This window comes from Symphalangus syndactylus, chromosome 10 (genome assembly GCF_028878055.3).
Source record: "Symphalangus syndactylus isolate Jambi chromosome 10, NHGRI_mSymSyn1-v2.1_pri, whole genome shotgun sequence".
NCBI lineage: Eukaryota > Metazoa > Chordata > Mammalia > Primates > Hylobatidae > Symphalangus > Symphalangus syndactylus.
Genome location: NC_072432.2, coordinates 90,280,558 through 90,298,870, shown reverse-complemented (window position 1 = coordinate 90,298,870; position 18,313 = coordinate 90,280,558). Strand labels below are relative to the sequence as shown.

Below are 18,313 nucleotides of genomic sequence, written 5' to 3'. Positions count from 1 at the left end.
TTTGTTTTTGAATGGGCAATATAGTCAGATGGCTGCGTATTCAAAAGATAAAAAAGCCATACAGGGAAAAGTCTCCCCTTTACCTCTGTCCCTTTCTACCATTTCTTGTGTATCATCTTTTGTCTCTGATTTTTATACAAATGATAAAAGTTTGCTACACCTTGTTTTTCCCAGTTGTTAATATATCTTATAGATCATATCGAGACAATAAGCTGCTTCATTCTTGTTTATAATTGTATAGCATTGCATTTTATGTGTATATATAATTTCATAGCTCCTTACCGGTGGCTGTTTAGGCTGATTCCAATCTTCTGTTTTTACAAATAATACTGAAATGAAAACCTTAAACATACAGCATTTTGGCCATGTAGGGCTATGCCTATAAAATGAATTTTTAGAAGTAGAAGGTTCTATATAGAGATTTGTTCCGTTTGTTCTTCATTCGTTCAATATTTGCTGAATACCTATTGTGTGCCAGATGCTGGTAGGTACCAGGAATATAGCTTCCAACAAGTCAGATATGATCCCTGTCTTCATGGAATGTTATTACACTCTTGTTGGGGAAAACATATCCAGGCAAACATAATAATTACAAAATTATGTACATGAGGAAACTAAAAAGGGGATCAGACAGAGAAATAGGAAGGAGCTACTTTAAATAGAGTCAGGAGGTCGTCTTAAAATAAGTGATACTTAAGCTGAGAACTAAAGGATGGGATGCGGACAGCCATTGGGGGTAGGATAGGGCAACCTAAGCTGTTCAAAGCCTACATCCACAGGGAGATAGTTCAGGATTTGTAGAGGAGGGGATGGACACCAAAAAGGGGATGGAGGTAAAGCCAAAGAGATGAAGCTGGCGATTGGAAGTGGAAGATGTCAAAGAAAGTAGGTGGCTAAGGATGAGGTCAGTTAGGGGAGGAAGCTGGTCATGAAGAGATGAGAATTAGGGAGACAAGCATTTTAAAGGACTAGCGACTATTTGTGTTGAGCAAGCTTTGGATTGAATCTCTGTAACTGGGCTAATTAAGGTAGGGGAACTATAAAAGAGGCGACTCCCTCCCTAGATACTTTGGGAATAAAAGAGACCTCTAACTTATTTGAAAGAGGCACAGCCTTGCCCACAGGCAGGAGAATGGATTAGAAGCCTTAGGTAGAGCCAGTCTGTGCCTGTAGTGAAGCCTCCTTCATCTTTTCTGTTGCTTTGACAAAATGGAAACTTTCAAAATAAAGATGACATTCAAGGGGCTCAGCCAGCTGGCTCTGAGCTGGCACAAGAGAGAGCAAACCTACCAAGGGCTAAGGGCTTGGGGTGGGCAGGAAATCGGGCTTGAAGACCCTCCTGAACTTTGTGCTCCTTCTTCATCCTCACCACTTCTGCTTCCCTTCTGCAAAAAGCCCATCTCTGTGCCCATCCTGGGTCCTATGACTTTTCTCTCCCTCAACAGTCGGTTCCCGATTCTGGTCCCCGGCCCCCAGCAGCGCCTGCCCCCTTCCCACCGGGGCCCCCCATGATGCCACCACCCTTCGTAAGTTTTATGTCTTTCCCTGGGCTTGGCTTTTCCAGCCTGCACCCCCAACTCCCCAGCCCCTAGCCACTGCTGCATCACCAGCACAGGTTTCCTGTAATGCCCCTTTTGCTGCCCTTGGAAGAGGGATGGTTTTACTTGGGCATTGGGTTGGGGAGAGCTATTGTGAAGCTCTCAGTACATAACATTGACAATTCCCCCTTTGTCTTTTTGACCTTAGGACACACTGGGGCTGGAGGTAGGAGAAGTGGAAGGGAAAAGACCCCATTAATGTGAGGGCAGGGTGGGACTATCTATCTCTTTCACTACTCCTTACCTATGCTCTTTAAATATGCCACAGATTTCGGGCTGGAATGGCATTGGTGGTCATGAGTTGGAGAGAAAGGGATGGGAGGCAGGGGACTGGGGTACTTGGGTACCTGGATACCTGCCTTCTGCCCCTTCATCTGAGAGGCCTCTTTGGGGGAGAATTGCTGAAGAGGTGGAGCCTTCCAGTCTCAGTCTGGTGCTGTTAAACTTCCCTTATTCCTTTCCTTTCCCGTTATAATTAAGAAGCTGTGTGCTTGCCTGTTAGACCCCAGTTATCAGTCTTTCTCAGTGGTGAGGAGGGAGGCAGTTTCATGCCTTGTGCTTCTCAAACTAAAGCCTTGGAATTGCCTTAGAGCAGGGTGGAGGGTCGGGGAGGGAGGCGGTGGTATTTCCTGACAGGTCCTCTCTGCCTCTGACAAGGCGGTGTCTTCCCTGCTCAGTATCTCTTCCTTTCCTCATTTCCAGATGCCCCCTCCAGGGATCCCCCCACCCTTTCCTCCGATGGGGCTTCCCCCCATGAGTCAGAGACCACCAGCTATCCCCCCCATGCCACCTGGCATCCTGCCCCCAATGCTTCCACCAATGGGGGCACCACCACCACTCACACAGGTAATTGTCTTTCCTCCCCTGGGGCCTCAGAAAACCCTGTCAGTTTAGCTAGGGGTGGAGATAAGAGCAGGCATGTAGGCCTCAGAAACTGGGGAAGGAAGGGAGCTTTGGGCCAGACCCATGTGGATTTGTCTGCTGAATGACAGACAACTATCAGGCAAGGTGAGAGGCCAGAATCTGGGGGTTGTCTGAGGAAGTGCCCAAGTGAGGGTCATGGCTCCAGTGAGATCTCTCAGGACCCTTTGAGGTACCCTGTCCCTCCTGTTCCAGCCCTTACCTTGGTGGTTGGTTTCTGTCTTCTTTGTATCCATAGATACCAGGAATGGTACCTCCGATGATGCCAGGAATGCTGATGCCAGCGGTGCCTGTCACCGCAGCGGTAAGCACTAGGGGCCAGCAGGTAGCAGGCTCTGCCCTGCAGTCCCGTGAGTCTGACTTGGAATACAGGACTATGACCTCCATTCTTTCCCTCTTCTCTTCGTATCCACCCAGGTCCCCGGCAGCACTCCCCACACTCAAATCCTCCTCGCCAGCCATGTACTCAGCTCTTCTACTTTCCCACTCATCCCCAAAGGCATATACATTCTCTTGTTACTCACAAAGGCCTGTCTAGCTCCCTTAAGGAGCACACTTATCCTCACAGAGCCACACACTGTGGACACATGAATACAGTTCTTCACATCCTCTTTGTCCCCAGAAGAGTCAGTAGCACCTGGGGATCTTGCTGTGCCTTCTTATGCTATTGCTCAGTGTAGCACAGTCTGGGTAGGATATAGAATTTGGCATCCACTGTGAAGGAATGAGCCTCAGGAGTTGTCTCAACCAAATACTCTCACTTGAGGAGAACGAAGAATGGAGCTGCTACGCGATTCTCCCCTGGGATCCCAGAGCTATGGCCCTGAAGGGTGGGGGAAGCCTGTTAGGGAGCAGAGATCACTAGGAGCAGGACACATGGATTCTGGCCTGGCCTGCTTCTCCATCCCCCATGGCCTGGGTCCTGGGGGCCACTGGGCTTGGCCCCAACCCTTCCCCCTCCTCTTTCTTCGGCAGACGGCTCCAGGTGCGGACACCGCCAGCTGTGAGTCTTCTGGGGGCCTGCCCCCCCCAGGCTCGGAGGTTGGGGGGCATAAGGGAGAGGGGACCATGGACTGGAGCCCACCCTGGATCATGCCTGTTGGGATGCCAAGGAGTCTGGGATATTGATGGGACCAGGGGACTATTTACTGGGGCTGGAATATGGGAGGCATAGGTGGGGATAAAATGGAGGTTGGAGCAAAGACTTAGTATGTATCCTTTGGCTTTTTTTTTTCTAGCTGCTGTAGCTGGGACAGGCCCTCCGGTGAGTTCTTCCAGCTCAGGGGTCTCTGGGTAGAAAGCCTGAGAGTGGGGGACTGATAGTTAAATCTTTGGGGTGAGGAGAGGCTTTGGAAAAGGGGCCTTGATCACCATTCTGTGCCCCCCCCCCCCCAACCAGAGGGCCCTATGGAGTGAGCATGTGGCCCCAGATGGGCGCATCTACTACTACAATGCTGACGACAAGCAGTCCGTGTGGGAGAAGCCCAGCGTGCTCAAGTCCAAGGCAGAGGTCCTGAGCTGGCCTTTCTGGCCCTTCCTTTCAGCTGCCCTGACCCTTCCAAGTCCTTGGCCTTCCCTTAGTCTCTAACCATATTCATGATGGTTCCTCTGGTCCCAAGGTCCCTGACCACTCCCTACCCTCCCTGGAAATACCTCCGTAGGATCTCAAGAAGTCCACCTTCCCCAGTTTGAGCCAGGCCAGGTGGTAGCTAAAGGTTCCTGTGTCCTCTACTCACTGGGTCTCCTTAGCTCCCCTGACTGGCTGGAGAGCTTGTCCATCCCACTGATGGCTCCTATCCCATCCTCTTGCAGCTGCTCCTGTCCCAGTGTCCCTGGAAAGAGTACAAGTCGGACACAGGCAAACCTTATTACTATAACAACCAGAGTAAAGAGTCTCGCTGGACCCGGCCCAAGGATCTGGATGACCTAGAGGGTGAGATGTCCTACGGGTGGGCCGGGTCAGGAGTTCTGGGGGTTCCCTATTGCCCCTGTGACTGACTGTGTTATCTTTTCCCATAGCAGTTCTAGTCAAACAAGAGGCTGCAGGGTGAGTGACTTGCCCCCCTATCCATTTATAGCTGGGGCACCTGGAGTGTGGGAGTAGACTCTGTCGCCATGATCTCTACACTGTGGGAGGAAGAGCCAGCTCTGTCGCCTTGTGGGGTCATCCCCTCTGTCCCCAGTCCTTCCCAGTATAGAGAAACCAGCCAGCCCCTGAAGTCCTCCATTCTTGCCCTCCTGAACACTGCCCTTCTGGCTCATCTGCAGGAAACAGCAGCAGCAGCTGCCACAGACACTTCAGCCACAGCCACCTCAGCCACAGCCTGACCCCCCACCTGCACCTCCTGGCCCCACCCCAGTGCCCACAGGCCTCCTGGAACCTGAGCCAGGTGGGAGTGAAGATTGTGATGTGTCGGAGGCCACCCAGCCCCTGGAACAGGGGTTCCTGCAGCAGCTGGAGGAGGGCCCCAGCAGGTGAGGGCTGCCCCCCATGGCATTCCCGATGTTGGCCTCAGACTCCCAGCCTGGTTCAACCCTTGTCCTCTGCTGGGCCTCTCTCTCAGGAGGGGTTTGAAGATCTGGGTGTGACCTCTGAAGGGCAGAAAAAGGCTGCCCTGGGGAACAAGGAGGGGGTGATATGTTGCCAAGAGTTCAGGGCACTGAAAGCTGTGAGAGCTGGGGGACCCTGTGGCTGAGTCCCCTGTGCCCTCCAGTTCTGGACAGCATCAGCCACAGCAGGAGGAGGAGGAATCAAAGCCAGAACCAGAGAGGTCTGGCCTCAGTTGGAGCAACCGGGAGAAGGCAAAGCAGGCATTCAAGGAACTGCTGAGGGACAAGGTGCTGGAGTGGGGCTCCCAGGGAAGGTTTGGAGGGGGCGGAGCGGAGCAGGCCCCATGACTCCCACCTGCTTCATTCCAGGCTGTCCCCTCCAATGCCTCATGGGAACAGGCCATGAAGATGGTGGTCACCGACCCCCGTTACAGGTAGGCCTGGGCAGAGGGAGCCAGGCCCTATTCATGAGAGCAGCTATGCTAGGGACTCCCTAGGAAACCCCAGCGCAACACTCAGCCCTAAGGGAACCAGAGTCAGGACAGTGATAGATTGGGTTGGGGTGCAAGGGGAACAAAAGCTGGAGGGCCTCCAGGAGAAGGAAAGGAAAGGTATCTGACACAACACATTCAATAAATGCTTCCTGAATTGAATCAAACTGAATTGAATTAATTGGGGGAATGAGGGTGCTGGATAGGGTGACTTGAGAACCCCAAAGGAAAAGGGCCCAGTATTTGCAGTGTCTTGGAGCTGCATCTCTTCCCCTCACTTCCTGTCACCCCTACTTCTCCATGAATGGTGTTCAGGTCCCAGACATCTGTGCCCTTGGAGCCCCTGCAGCCTGCAGTGTCTCATGACCCTCCAGTGTGGGCTGTGCAGGGTGGTTCAGGGTGACTTCTCTATCCCCACCCCACTCCTACCCTCTATCCCAGTGCCTTGCCTAAACTGAGTGAAAAAAAGCAGGCATTCAATGCCTACAAGGCGCAGCGGGAGAAGGAGGAGAAGGAGGAAGCCCGGCTAAGGGCCAAAGAGGCCAAGCAGACCCTGCAGCATTTCCTGGAGCAGCATGAACGCATGACCTCCACCACCCGCTACCGGTCAGGGGGCCAGGCTGGGCTGGGGCTTGGGAACCCTGAGAACACAAAGGTCCAGGGTCTCTGTTCTCTGTCTACCTATTCACAGCTTATATGCTCCACAGGCGGGCAGAACAGACCTTTGGGGAGCTGGAGGTCTGGGCTGTGGTCCCTGAGAGGGATCGAAAAGAGGTTTATGATGATGTCCTCTTCTTCCTGGCCAAGAAGGAGAAGGTAATGGTCCCTGGGCAGGATCCTTCAGCCCATCTCATCCTGGACCTTCCTTGTTTTTGCTTTGTTGTGGACCCTAGCCATTTACTTCTCTATTTCCCCAGTGTCCCAGCTTCTGACTTGGAAGCTGGTATGGGACTTGCACATCTCATTTCTGCTCTGGGCCTATAGTCCTGGGTGTAGCAGGGAGGAGGAGTCTCTGAGAGATGGGTCTGTAACATGTACTCCCTCCCCTTCCCTGAGACATGAAAGTCTTGAGTATGGCCTTCTTCCTAGGGTTCCCTAGCTACCTTTCCCCAGGTCCTCCTCTGCCCAGGCCTACTTGGGTAGCTCTGGCTTGCCCTGCCTCACCCTGATCCTGTGGCTCCCTAGGAACAGGCCAAGCAGCTCCGGCGCCGCAATATCCAGGCCCTAAAGAGCATCCTGGATGGGATGAGTAGTGTCAACTTCCAAACCACGTGGTCCCAGGCCCAGCAGTACCTCATGGATAACCCCAGCTTTGCTCAGGACCATCAGCTGCAGAGTAAGCTTGGGCCTCCAGTTGCAGCTATCCCTTTCCCTTTCCTTACTGTACCTGGGACCCCAGAGTCTGCCTCACCCCACTCCCCTGTACCTTCTGCCCTCCCAGACACCCTAGGAGTACTCAACACTCACCCAGTCCTTGTACCTCTCTGGACTCCGGGGATACCAGAATGTTTCAGGACACCCCTCCCTCTGGGGTCCACTGTTGGCCTAGACGTTTTGTGTCCTTGGAGGAGGAGCTCTGGGATAGGAATCTTAAGTCCTAGAGATGTCAGTGATGATTTTAGCTCATGTGAATATGATCTTAAAGCATCATAGCACTACAGGCCTTAACTGGTCACGTGTTACAATAGACTGTTGTTGGCCTGTAATCACTGATGATACTCAAATTCACTTTCTGAAATTGCATCAAAGCCTGATTGATTCCCAGTTCCCTAAGATGTGAAACCTCAGATCCCAAGATAACTGGTTTCATGTTATGGCTTCTAATAACTGAATCACAAGAGCTAAATACTTGCTCATTTATTCTTATACAATTAATGATCCCCTCTTAAGAACTACCATTCCAGTGGCTGCTCCCACAAAGCCCCCTCCAGGCCCTTCCCCCACCACCCTGGGTATCCCTAGCACCTGTAGGACAGCATCGTTGAAACATTAGGGGTGCTGGGGTCTGAGAGGGTGTCCTGCTGGGACAATGCCCGCTGAACCTACTGCCTGTCTTTAGACATGGACAAGGAAGATGCACTGATCTGTTTCGAGGAGCACATCCGAGCTTTGGAGAGGGAAGAGGAGGAGGAACGGGAGCGGGCCCGGCTTCGGGAGCGACGCCAACAACGCAAGAATCGGGAGGCCTTCCAGGTATCTTTGCTGTCCTTTCTAGATCAGAGCTCGGCTCTGCCCTAGAGCACAACCTCTTCACCCATTCCCTGCCCCCTTCTGGATAGGCTGCCTGTTCTTTCTGTGCCTAGCCCTGTCCAAGCTCCATGAGACCTCTCTCTGCCTGCAGTCTGTTTCTGCTGTACCTCCTCAATTCTGGACTGTGCTCTTCTAGGGAGACTAGATGTATGCACCATCCAGAAACTGCCAGCAGAGAGCACCCTACAGGCACGACTTGGCAGCTAGGCCATGTTTATTTCCCTTGGTGGGGCGCCCGACAGGCAGAGTTTATTCCCTCAGCTTCAGGGTGGCAGTGGTGGTGGTAGTGCTAGGGGTTACTGCAGGCAGGTTTCTGTTTCTTTGCCTCCTGGGACCGGCTTGTTCTCACTTTTTTGTTCTGTCCCTCTCTGTGTATTTACATTCTCTCTTTTTGCATTGTTCTCAGCCTTCCATCTGCATCTCTTCATCTCTGCCTCTCTTGCCTGCATTTCCTCAATCTTGATTGTCCCTGCCTCTTCCTCTGCCATTCCCTCTCTTCCCCCTCATTCTGTGGCCCTGCCTCCCTCCTTGTCTCACTCTCTCTATAACTGGCCTCTCCCTGCTCAGACCTTCCTGGACGAGCTGCATGAGACAGGGCAGCTGCACTCTATGTCCACCTGGATGGAGCTATATCCAGCAGTCAGCACTGATGTCCGCTTTGCCAACATGCTGGGCCAGCCGGGTAAGGCAGCCAGGCTCCCTGTTCTCTGGCCTGGCTTCCCGCCCTGCCAGCCTCTCTGCACCCCTTACTCCTGGGTCCTGTCCTCGGCACAGCCCCCAGGCCTTGGGAAGCTGCCGCCCGCCAGGCCCCCCTCCCTCCCTCCTTGCAGGCTCCACCCCTCTGGACTTGTTCAAGTTCTATGTGGAGGAGTTGAAGGCACGATTCCATGATGAAAAGAAGATCATTAAGGATATCCTTAAGGTGAGGGAGGCTGGGGTTATGGATGGGTACAGGATGGATGCAGGGCACGCTCCCTGCAGAGGACTCCCTGATAAGTCCTGTTTTGCAGGAGCATTACAGCTTGGTTCAGCAGATATCTACTGTGATCCTTTACTGCACACTAGGGATACAGTAATGAATACACAATTTCTACCCACAGGAGCTCATGGTCTAATAGGAAGATATATATGAGAACTGTTATACAAAGGGGCAAGTGTTATTACAGAGACAGGAATCTGAAGAACATTTGAACTGCGCATTTAGAAATGAGTAGGTGGAAGAGGTTGGAGTGTACACAGGGTACTAAGAGCAAAGGCAAGGGGGTGGAGAGGGCATGCCAGGTCTGAGGAGGAAGAAGCATAGCTAATTGTAAACTGGTAGCATACAGATTGTTCTTTCTGGCCTATACAGTGTTCCCTAAAAATTTGGAATTTGTTGCTAACATTTTAAAACCAGGAAACTTCACATAGAAAATCTGAATCTTTAGCTTCTCTTGTCAATATGGATTATCTAGCAGCATTGAGCTGAATTTGCAAGGCATTCTGCAGACTCAAGCTGAGATGCCACTTTAGAAAGGGCAAGTCATCCTTCTCACCATTCCTTAGTGCCTTCTTGATACTGTCACAAGTGTCAGCTGCCATTTACCATCACACATGGCCTGTTGCTCTTCTACTGGAGAAGAGAAATAGTTCTCAGTATTTACATCTTATCAAAAGTGGAAAAGTGAGTGAGTGATGGACTAAACCTTGTGTTCCAAAAGAAAAAAACAAAGAGCATATTTCTTTATGGAAGTGAAAATTCTAATGCATTTGAGGAGATAATACAGTACAGTGGTTAGGAGCAGGACTGGAGGCTGACTGCCTACAGTAGAAGTCTAGCTTAACTGCTTGATAGTTGTGTGACCTTGGACAGGTCACTTGACCTTTCTGACCCTGTTTCCTCATCTAAAAAATGGTGAATGTTCCACCAGAGTACACCTAATTACAGAGATTAAATGCTACCTGGGTTGAAAGGGATCTGGAAATAAAGCTAGAAATGTCTCACTGCACATGTATTTCTTTGAAGTACTGTTTTGCCTTACAAATTCATGTAGGTGTTGCATTTTAACAGCATATTACCTCTCTATTTAATATAAATTTAATATTTTGAATTACTTACCATTGGGTAAGATGTGTCACACTGTCCTGAGGTTCCTCTCTTTCTCGGGAACCACATGCCCCAGCTTGGAAGTAGAACCCTGCGTGTAAAGTGCCTTGAATGTGCTAAAATCAGAAATTTGGATTTTTTTCTCGTAAGTAATGAGGAACCGGGGAATGATTAGATTAGATGGTGTATAGCAGAACCTTTCAGTCTCGAGTACATACTTAGGTCCTTAGGGAAGGTGGTGGTGCTAGGTAGAGCAGTTCTTGAAGCCTCAAGATACTAAAACTGATAGTGGCAATTCAAATAGTCACATTCTTCTCACTTATCCCCAGACCTCTCTCCTACTGTTGGGGCCACTTGGTACAAAAGTCCCAAGAAGCACTAGATGCCAGGAGCTGGGTTAGAGGGATAGAAGAGGGTGAGCAGGGAGAAAAGTCAGTAGGCGGTGCAGGAATCTTGGTAGGAGGTGATCCTGGCCGGGGGCGGCGGGGACAGCAGAAGAGAGCAGGCTGTAGCACTCCAGCTGTTCTGAGACACTCTGGGTTTCTGTGTAGGTGCCTTGAGACAAGCAAGGGTTGGAATTGAGTGTGGGGGGATTTGGTGCTGCTTCCTGTTTTCAAGTGAAGCAGCTTGAATCTTTTTTATGCATAGAGGTTCTACATAAGGTTTCTATTTTAATAAACTGTTTCTGCTGTTTAAAAAAAAAGGGAGAATTTAACACCAGTGGGATAGAGTCACTAAGTAGAATTGATAGATTTTGTGAAATGGAGGGAAAGGAAGGAATCAGAGGTGTCAGGGCAGTGGATGATGGAACTATTGATAAGGATAAAACAAGAGCAGGGCTGTAGAAAATAGGAATTCTATTTGGGGAATTACTCTCAAAGCAAATACATTTTAAAACAGAATAATCATATAAAGCAGAAATGCCTTATCCTGGGATAGCTAAATTTTATTGGACAATTAACTTTTAGCCACAGAGTGGCTGGTTGATAGGCCTGTAGGGGCCTATCCTCACTGAGTCCTGTCTCTCCACACAACCTGAGAAAGCAACTTTTTTATACAGTTCCCTTCCTCTTTCCCCATTTGGGTTCCTGCCTATGGAGGGCAGATGAGCCCAGGAATCCCTCTTGCTTTCCACAGCCAGGCAGACCATGATGGTGCCTCTCATCCCATAGGATAATGCAAAGAGCCCTGGACTTAGAGCAGGCAGACAGATCTGGGTCAGGGAGATCCATGGAGGATGCTCATGAGAAATATATTCTCTTGAGATCTGTTGAATTTTAAGTGTCTGAAATATCCAGTCTAGGATGAGGTTGAAAATCAGGTGAGATGAAGGATGAGATTGCTAGGGAGTACAGATTGGGTAGTGAAAGAGGACTAAGTGCTGTTCTCAGGAACATGCATATGCAAGAGAAGTAATAAAAGAGGTCAGAGAGGGGGTGACCTGGAGAGGGGAGTGTTGAAGAAGTAAATGGTAGAGACACTGAGGACCAGATGAGTGAGGATCAAGAAGGCGGCCTTGGATTTGGCTAGTAGACACAAGCAACCTTTGGGAGAGTAGTCATGGAGGGGGCATGGGGGTAGCACATGTTTTAGAGTCAGATAACTCCTGGTTGCTTATTGGCTCTGAGACCTCCGTAAGTTCCATGTCTCTGAGTCTGTTTGCTCACCTGTAAATCAGGGATAATTCATAGGTAATGTTGTGAGAATTAAATAACATTTGCAAAGCGTCTAATAGGTTCTCAATAAATGTTTATTCCTTTTCCTTTCTGCTGCATTTCAAGAGGTTTTGAAACAAAGGAAAAGAGCAGAGGTAGTTAGCTTGAAGGGGAGAGCATGGCGGAAAGGATGTTCCAGGTTAGGTGAGGTGTCTGCTTGATGGAAGGCGCCAGTAATGAGGGTGACTTGGAGCTTTCAATTTCCTGAGAATGAATGCTGTGTTGATAAGGACTGGAGCAGGGTTGAGGAAGTACCCTTGGAAAGAAGCAAGAGGAACACACCTCTGCCATCAGCAAAAAGGCCAGAGGAGGTGAGAGCTATGTGGAGGGAGAGGAAGGGAATCTGGCCTGTGCTTAACTGACGTGAGAGCCAGACTTTGAACTCCAGTGGCTTCATTTACCACTCATGTCATCTTGGGCCAACTGAGATCACTTTTCTAAGCCTCTGCTTCACTGGAATGTTATGAGGCCTAAATGAGAAGCATAGAGCCTGGCCCGTGGAAATGTTTTTAGTATTGGTGGGGAGCTGCACGCCTGGTGGCCTCCATTTCTGCCATGGACTAAGTCATCTGGGTGGGTGTGGTGCTTGAAAGCACAGACTTTGGTGATAGAGAGACCCCCCAGGGTAGGGTTCTTGCCCAGCCATTTATCAGCTGTGAGACCTTGGGCAAGTGCTCTAGTTTCTCTGAACCTTGGTTTCTCCTTCTGTGTAAAATTAGGATACTAGGACCTATTCTTAAATGTAGAACCAAGAGGATTAAATGAGATAATGTGTGAAACACTCATCGTGGTACCTGGTACACAGTAAGCACTCAGTAAATAGAGCCAAAGGGTAGGGGCCAGCAAATGCTGATTGAGAATGCATGGAAGCACTGCTGAGCAGCAGGAGGGCCCAGCTGGGGCCAGAGCTTTAAGCCAAAGGAACAAAAGTTAATTTTGAGAAACTCAGCATTAATCAGCAGTTGGGAGACATCTCCCAACCCCTTCAGCTCTGTGTGACATCCAAACCAAGGGTAGGCATGGGGGCTTAATTGTCAAGTGATGAGGACTTGGATAACTTGGTTTCTAATGCATATCACAGTCCTGTGGATCTCTTCCGGAGGCAAGGGCCTTCTCGACCATCTGTAGTATGACCACTCTGCCTGCCAGCTTTGGCCTCAGGCACGTGGTGCCCCTGCTTCATGCACGGCTGTACCCACAGGACCGGGGCTTCTGCGTGGAGGTGAACACAGCCTTTGAGGACTTCGCCCACGTCATAAGCTTTGACAAGAGGGCTGCTGCACTGGACGCAGGCAACATCAAGCTGACCTTCAATAGTGTGAGGGGCTGGGCAGGGAGTGGGGCTCAGTTCTCTAAATCATCCGTGTCTTGTTCCATTCCTTCTCACTCACTGTCCCACTGACTATATTCCCAATTCAGGGGATGGTGGTAGAAGCCCAGACCCTAACTTTCTACCTCCTAAGGTATGCCTGAGTGGGACCTGGCATCCACCCTCCTGGGTGACCCTGTTCCGTGTCCCTTCTTTCCTCAGCTGCTGGAGAAAGCAGAGGCACGGGAGAGGGAACGGGAGAAGGAGGAGGCACGCAGGATGCGGCGCAGGGAAGCTGCCTTTCGAAGCATGCTGAGGCAGGCTGTACCTGCTCTGGAGCTAGGCACTGCCTGGGAAGAGGTCAGGAGCGTAGCCTGGCCCCAAGCACCCCTCAAGCCTGAGGGCAGCGGTGCTTCACCACTGAGGGCCCACCCCAGTCACGTCACAGCCCTGGGCCAGCTCCAGTTCCCTTCCTTTCTCTGCCCCAGCCCTGCCCTGTGCTCATGGCGGTGTCCAGGCCAGGCTGAGCGGGGCCTAGTCTGATCAGCAGTGCTCTCCTCGTTCAAGGTCCGTGAGCGTTTTGTGTGTGACTCAGCCTTTGAGCAGATCACCCTGGAGTCGGAGCGGATCCGGCTCTTCCGGGAGTTCCTACAGGTGCTGGAGGTGAGGCAGGCTTGTCCTCTGGATCTGCCTCAGGCCCTTGAACTCATTAGATCAGTTCAACAGAGACCTCAGTGGCCTCCCTCTTACCCTTAGGGCACTCCTGGCCAGCTAAGGAAGGGGAGGCCTGAGGATCCCTGGGATAGGCAGAAGGCTCTAGCCTGAGAAGGGAAGGCAAAGCCAGACTTTAGGAGGTAGGATACTTCCTGGGGCTAAGTCTGGTGCTGTCCTCACCCTTCTTCCTCTGCCTCTAGCAGACTGAATGCCAGCACCTCCACACCAAAGGCCGAAAGCATGGCAGGAAAGGCAAGAAGCACCATCGCAAGCGCTCCGACTCACCCTCAGTGAGTAAGCGGGTAGAAAGGACATGGGGTGAAGCTGGCTTGTTCTGGGGAAATAAACACTTTGTTTTCCCCTTACAATCTCTCTCTTGGAGGGAAATTTGAGGATTCCTTTGGCCCTGGGTCGTCGTCCTCTCTCGAATTCCCAGACAAGGGCTTCTGGAGGGCAGAGAACCTCTGTATTGACATGTATCTGCTGATCTGCCCAGGGCTCTGAGTCAGAAGAAGAGGAGCTGCCCCCACCATCTCTCCGGCCCCCCAAGCGGAGGAGGCGGAACCCCTCAGAGTCAGGCTCTGAGCCCTCTTCCTCACTTGATTCAGTTGAAAGTGGGGGTGCTGCCCTTGGAGGACGGGGCTCCCCTTCCTCCCATCTTCTTGGAGCAGGTAAGCAGTTGCTATGAGCCTAGAAGCTGGAGAACTGTTGTCCCAGACTGAGAGGATGCCCTTCACAAGCCCCAGCTCCTTTGAGGGTAGACTGGATTGGGAGGGCTGCACCTGTGGAAGTAGAAAGAAACTTCCTCTACCTGCCCAAGCAAGAAGCTGGAGAAGGAAAACTGGACTTAAGACTTCCTCAGAACATGAGGTTCCTGCCTGTGAAGAATGAACAGAGGGGCTAGAACAAAGAAAAAGAGCCTGCCTTTCTCCTGTTGGGACTTAGTAGGGATTTTTCTATCTCCAGATCATGGCCTTCGGAAAGCCAAGAAACCAAAAAAGAAAACTAAGAAGAGAAGACACAAGTCGGTGAGTGAAGGAACTTCTGCCTAAGCCCCTGCTATTTGTGAGCTGTTCTACCTGCCTCCCAGGCTATCCACAGGAACTGAGGAGGTGGACTCTGGACTCTTACAGAATAGTCCTGAGAGTGAGACAGACCCCGAGGAGAAAGCTGGCAAGGAGAGCGATGAGAAAGAACAAGAACAGGACAAGGACAGGGAGCTCCAGCAGGCAGAGCATCCTAACCGTTCCCCAGGCTTTGGAATCAAGAAGGAGAAGGTGAGGGGCAGGGGCCCTAGGCCAGTCAGCACGCTGGTCAAGCCCCCACGGCCCTCAGTGCAGGCTAAGGGTGAACTGTGCCTTTGCTCCAACAGACAGGCTGGGACACGTCAGAAAGTGAGCTGAGCGAGGGTGAGCTGGAGAGGCGGCGGCGGACACTCCTACAGCAGCTGGACGATCACCAGTGACCCAATGAGCTGTTCTCTGCCTCGGGTCTGTGTGAGGCCATGACTCCTGGGCCACCCTCACCGTCTGCCTCAGACTTCTTCCTTAGTCTGGTCTGTGTCCACTTTTTCTAAAGTAACCCCACCCCCAGCACACCATTGTTGGCACCTCTCAAGGTTGCTCTTGGTGTTCAAGGGTCCCCTACTCCCTGGACTAGTGCAGTCCTTGCCCTCAGCCCCAGACCAGAGATGGGTGGTATATGCCATGTGGGGTGGGTGATGCCAGTAGATAAAAGTGTGAGAGAAGGGGTCTCCAGGGAAGAGTCACAGGCTGTTGGACACCGCCTGGATGGCAGAGGGCAGGGTCATCACTCTCTAGCATCAGTGCCTGCTCCTGCCTGCCCTGGCCCTGAGGCTCCACCACTTCTTCCTCCACCCAGGACCTAATGTACGTGTGTTTTGTTTTTTGTTTTTTAAATAACAATATTTATAACATGGCCAGTGACTCTTTTCCATGTGCTACTGGGGCAGGCTGGGGACTGGACACATGCCCAGCAGAGGGCACTAGTGTCTCATGGCAGGCCTGCTTCCCTTTGTGTGGCTAGAGCCCACCCAGCTGGTTCTCCTTTTCCCCAGAGTTCTGATCTCATCTCCTCCGAAATAGATGCAGTGCCCCAAAGATTTCTTTTCTATCCCCATGGCCCAGGTCAGACTAAATGGCCACCCTAGACCCCTAAGCTCAGAAAGAGGAGACAAAGTCAGGCCTGGTGCATCAAGCCTTTGTTGAGAGGGGGAGAGTCTGAGGTTTATGTACAAGAGGAAAGGGAGGTGGTACATGTACAAAAAAGTGGGTCCCCACATTCCCTTCCAGGGGCAGAGGAGAAGCAGGAAGGTAAGCACATAGTCAGCCAAGACCACCATGCTCCTTGTCCCCTGCCAAAAAAAAAAAAAAAAAAAAAAAAAAACCCGTAGCTGAGGAAAGAAGGTGAAGAGTTGGCACACCCTTTCTCCAGCCATCTGCAGAGTGGTTGGTGCAGAGAAAACCTCTGCTCTTCTGCCCACTTTGACAAGAACAGTGTGAGCCTAGAATGAAATGGGCAGAGAAGGGCAGTGAGCCTGACATCTCTCCTCTTACCCTTATCACTAGGGCACAGCTGGCACGGCCCATGCTTCAGAGGGCCCTGCTCCTGGTAAGAGATGAACTGAGACTGACAGGGTCCCAGGGCTCCCTAAGCCTAGATACGTCTAGACCAGAGCTGACCATGGGCCTGCAAAAAGGAAGGGAAAAAAAATGAAACAACAGTTGCTCTCTCCTCTCATCCCTCTGGGCTCTAGTGGGAGAGAGATCTATGTGCCCTGTTTAGGCTAAGGCTGGAAATGGTTTTTCCTAGCCCTGAGCTGACCCTTGGTGACCCTTCAGGAAATGAAGTCAAAGACCTTGGGGGCAAAGTGCAGTACTGGAAGCACCAGGGACCTACAGACCTAGTGCCCATAGTGGCACAAGTAGAAAGATCCAGCCTCAAGAGCTGGGGCGGACATGGTTGAGAGAGCAACACAGTCCTCTCCTGGGCCCTTGGCCAATTCCAGGTCCATTGGTTGGACTTGTGGGACTCTGAGGGCTGAAGTGCTTCTGCCTCCGAGAGGGTCTCAGTGGGGGCCTGGAGCCCGAGGGGGACCACTGGGCGGTGCAGCACTCCTGGCTTGGTGGCGAACAACCATAGGCTGGCAGTGGAGGCCTGCGGGGGAAGAGAGAGACCTGTGAACAGGATGGGAGGCTGAGCCAGGACAGTGCCCTCAAGAGCAGCCCCACAGGTAGGGCCAGGGAGGAGCCAGTGGTGAGGCAGATAAACAGGAGGCTTAGATAAGGCTTGAGGGGTACCCAGTTGGGGAGATTGCTGGGCTTTGCATTTCAGAGGATCAGGTTGGGGTGACTAGAGGCCACTGGGCAGTGGGGAGAGACAAGGTAGATGCATTCAGAAAGAGCCAGAAACTAGGAAAAGACCCCAGGCTGACTGGACATCAGGAAACAGATCAAGGGACATCGGATACCTCCTGGTCAGAAGGTACTACCAGAGCTCTTATGAGAAGAGAACCGTGGGGAAAGGTTCCTTAGGCCTGGGAATGGACCCTCAACCTCAGCCTCAAAGATCAGAACCGTAGGCTTGGTCCTGCCTGCTCTGGCCTGTCCTCAACACTGGCCTGGCGACTCCCTACCCACTGGGTCTTAGTAGAAGCCAGGACAGCATTAGTGGGAGAGAGACCACTTCCCTAAGGACACATGCAGGGGATATGCCACGCTTCTCAGAGCATGGGGCATGCAAGAAGTATGTGTCCCCATTGCTGGGAGGCTGCCAGAGGGTGATTGCAAGTCATGCAGGAAAGGAGGTGCCTGTGGTCTCCAGCAGGAATCCTGGGAGACGGGCATGCAGAGGGGGCAGCTGCGGTGCCCAGTACCTTTCAGGCCCCAGCCTTGGGGGCTAACAGTTTGACTCATCATGGTGGGCTGCATCACAGAAGAAGCGTGAGCCCCGCTTGGCAGTACGGGCCGTGAAAGGGACACTCTTCAGCACTGTGGCCCAGGAGAGAGACACAGTGGTCAGGCCTCATGGGGGGTGGAGTGGGAGGAGAGCCCAAAGGGGTTAGGTTGAGCTTTGGGAGCTGGGTGCAATGGCCAGGCCCCAGGGAGTGAAAATGGCCCCACCTGTGATGATGTCCTCGATGGTACCATCCTTCCCCTCATAAACAGGCCGGTGTTCCTTGGCCTGGCGCCGCCTCAACTCTGCTATTAACTCCTGCTGTTGCCACTTGTTCCGCTGGGATGGGGTCTAGGGCCAAGAATGTGGAGGGGGAAGGAAGTCATCACTAACCTAATGTGGGACTGGTTCCTGCCCCAAGGTGCAGTCTGAGGATGCCACTGCTTGTGCACTGCTAGGAATCCCCAAAGGCCCTCCCTCCATCCCTCTGGATGCCAGCCCACTGGCCCTCTGGGTGGTCTGTCCACTCCAAATTTTCATCTCCTCTAGCCTTCTGACCCCCAGCCCCCACTCTTTTGCCTTGTCGTCCTCCAGGCCCCAGCTCTTGGTCCCACCCACCTTGGCATCCAGTTTCTTGGCTTCCTGAGCCAGCTGCTTCTCCCGCATTACCTCCTCCTGCTTCTTGCGGGCTTCATTCTCTTGTTCTGCTTCCTAAGAGCCATGGAAGATGGGGGGTGGGGAGTGAGGCTCACAGGCTGTGAGGG

At 51.9% G+C, this 18,313-nt stretch overlaps 2 protein-coding genes across 45 annotated transcripts in view; one reads left to right on the top strand and one right to left on the bottom strand.

Moving 5' to 3' along the window:
• PRPF40B (pre-mRNA processing factor 40 homolog B) overlaps window positions 1-15,572 on the top strand; it is a 74,936-nt gene extending 59,364 nt beyond the window's left edge. For 4 of the 32 annotated variants that reach the window (XM_055294967.2, XM_055294958.2, XM_055294965.2 and 1 more), the window contains 26 exons: window positions 1,446-1,526; window positions 1,747-1,764; window positions 2,301-2,444; window positions 2,758-2,823; window positions 3,495-3,522; window positions 3,758-3,783; window positions 3,919-4,029; window positions 4,332-4,452; window positions 4,539-4,566; window positions 4,788-4,994; window positions 5,234-5,357; window positions 5,439-5,503; window positions 6,002-6,166; window positions 6,268-6,376; window positions 6,746-6,896; window positions 7,620-7,753; window positions 8,378-8,492; window positions 8,641-8,732; window positions 12,813-12,929; window positions 13,143-13,280; window positions 13,488-13,583; window positions 13,835-13,924; window positions 14,131-14,305; window positions 14,601-14,662; window positions 14,768-14,911; window positions 15,007-15,572. In XM_055294967.2, the coding sequence (XP_055150942.2) occupies window positions 1,509-1,526; window positions 1,747-1,764; window positions 2,301-2,444; window positions 2,758-2,823; window positions 3,495-3,522; window positions 3,758-3,783; window positions 3,919-4,029; window positions 4,332-4,452; window positions 4,539-4,566; window positions 4,788-4,994; window positions 5,234-5,357; window positions 5,439-5,503; window positions 6,002-6,166; window positions 6,268-6,376; window positions 6,746-6,896; window positions 7,620-7,753; window positions 8,378-8,492; window positions 8,641-8,732; window positions 12,813-12,929; window positions 13,143-13,280; window positions 13,488-13,583; window positions 13,835-13,924; window positions 14,131-14,305; window positions 14,601-14,662; window positions 14,768-14,911; window positions 15,007-15,099 (2,637 nt within the window). In that variant the 5' untranslated portion in view covers window positions 1,446-1,508 and the 3' untranslated portion in view covers window positions 15,100-15,572. Of the gene's footprint in view, window positions 1-1,445; window positions 1,527-1,746; window positions 1,765-2,300; window positions 2,445-2,757; window positions 2,824-3,406; window positions 3,784-3,918; window positions 4,030-4,331; window positions 4,453-4,538; window positions 4,567-4,787; window positions 4,995-5,233; window positions 5,358-5,438; window positions 5,504-6,001; window positions 6,167-6,267; window positions 6,377-6,745; window positions 6,897-7,619; window positions 7,754-8,377; window positions 8,493-8,640; window positions 8,733-12,812; window positions 12,930-13,142; window positions 13,281-13,487; window positions 13,584-13,834; window positions 13,925-14,130; window positions 14,306-14,600; window positions 14,663-14,767; window positions 14,912-15,006 lie in introns of those variants that run through there. The other 28 variants (XM_063610499.1, XM_055294961.2, XM_055294969.2 and 25 more) reach the window with 23 other exon arrangements.
• Window positions 15,573-15,838: 266 nt separating this feature from the next.
• Window positions 15,839-18,313, bottom strand: part of FMNL3 (formin like 3) — a 63,319-nt gene continuing 60,844 nt past the window's right edge. For 8 of the 13 annotated variants that reach the window (XM_055294956.2, XM_055294957.2, XM_063610492.1 and 5 more), the window contains 3 exons: window positions 18,168-18,260; window positions 17,777-17,900; window positions 15,839-16,811 (listed from right to left, as the gene is read on the bottom strand). In XM_055294956.2, the coding sequence (XP_055150931.1) occupies window positions 16,723-16,811; window positions 17,777-17,900; window positions 18,168-18,260 (306 nt within the window). In that variant the 3' untranslated portion in view covers window positions 15,839-16,722. Of the gene's footprint in view, window positions 16,812-17,529; window positions 17,645-17,776; window positions 17,901-18,167; window positions 18,261-18,313 lie in introns of all 13 variants that reach the window. The other 5 variants (XM_063610489.1, XM_063610490.1, XM_063610484.1 and 2 more) reach the window with 1 other exon arrangement.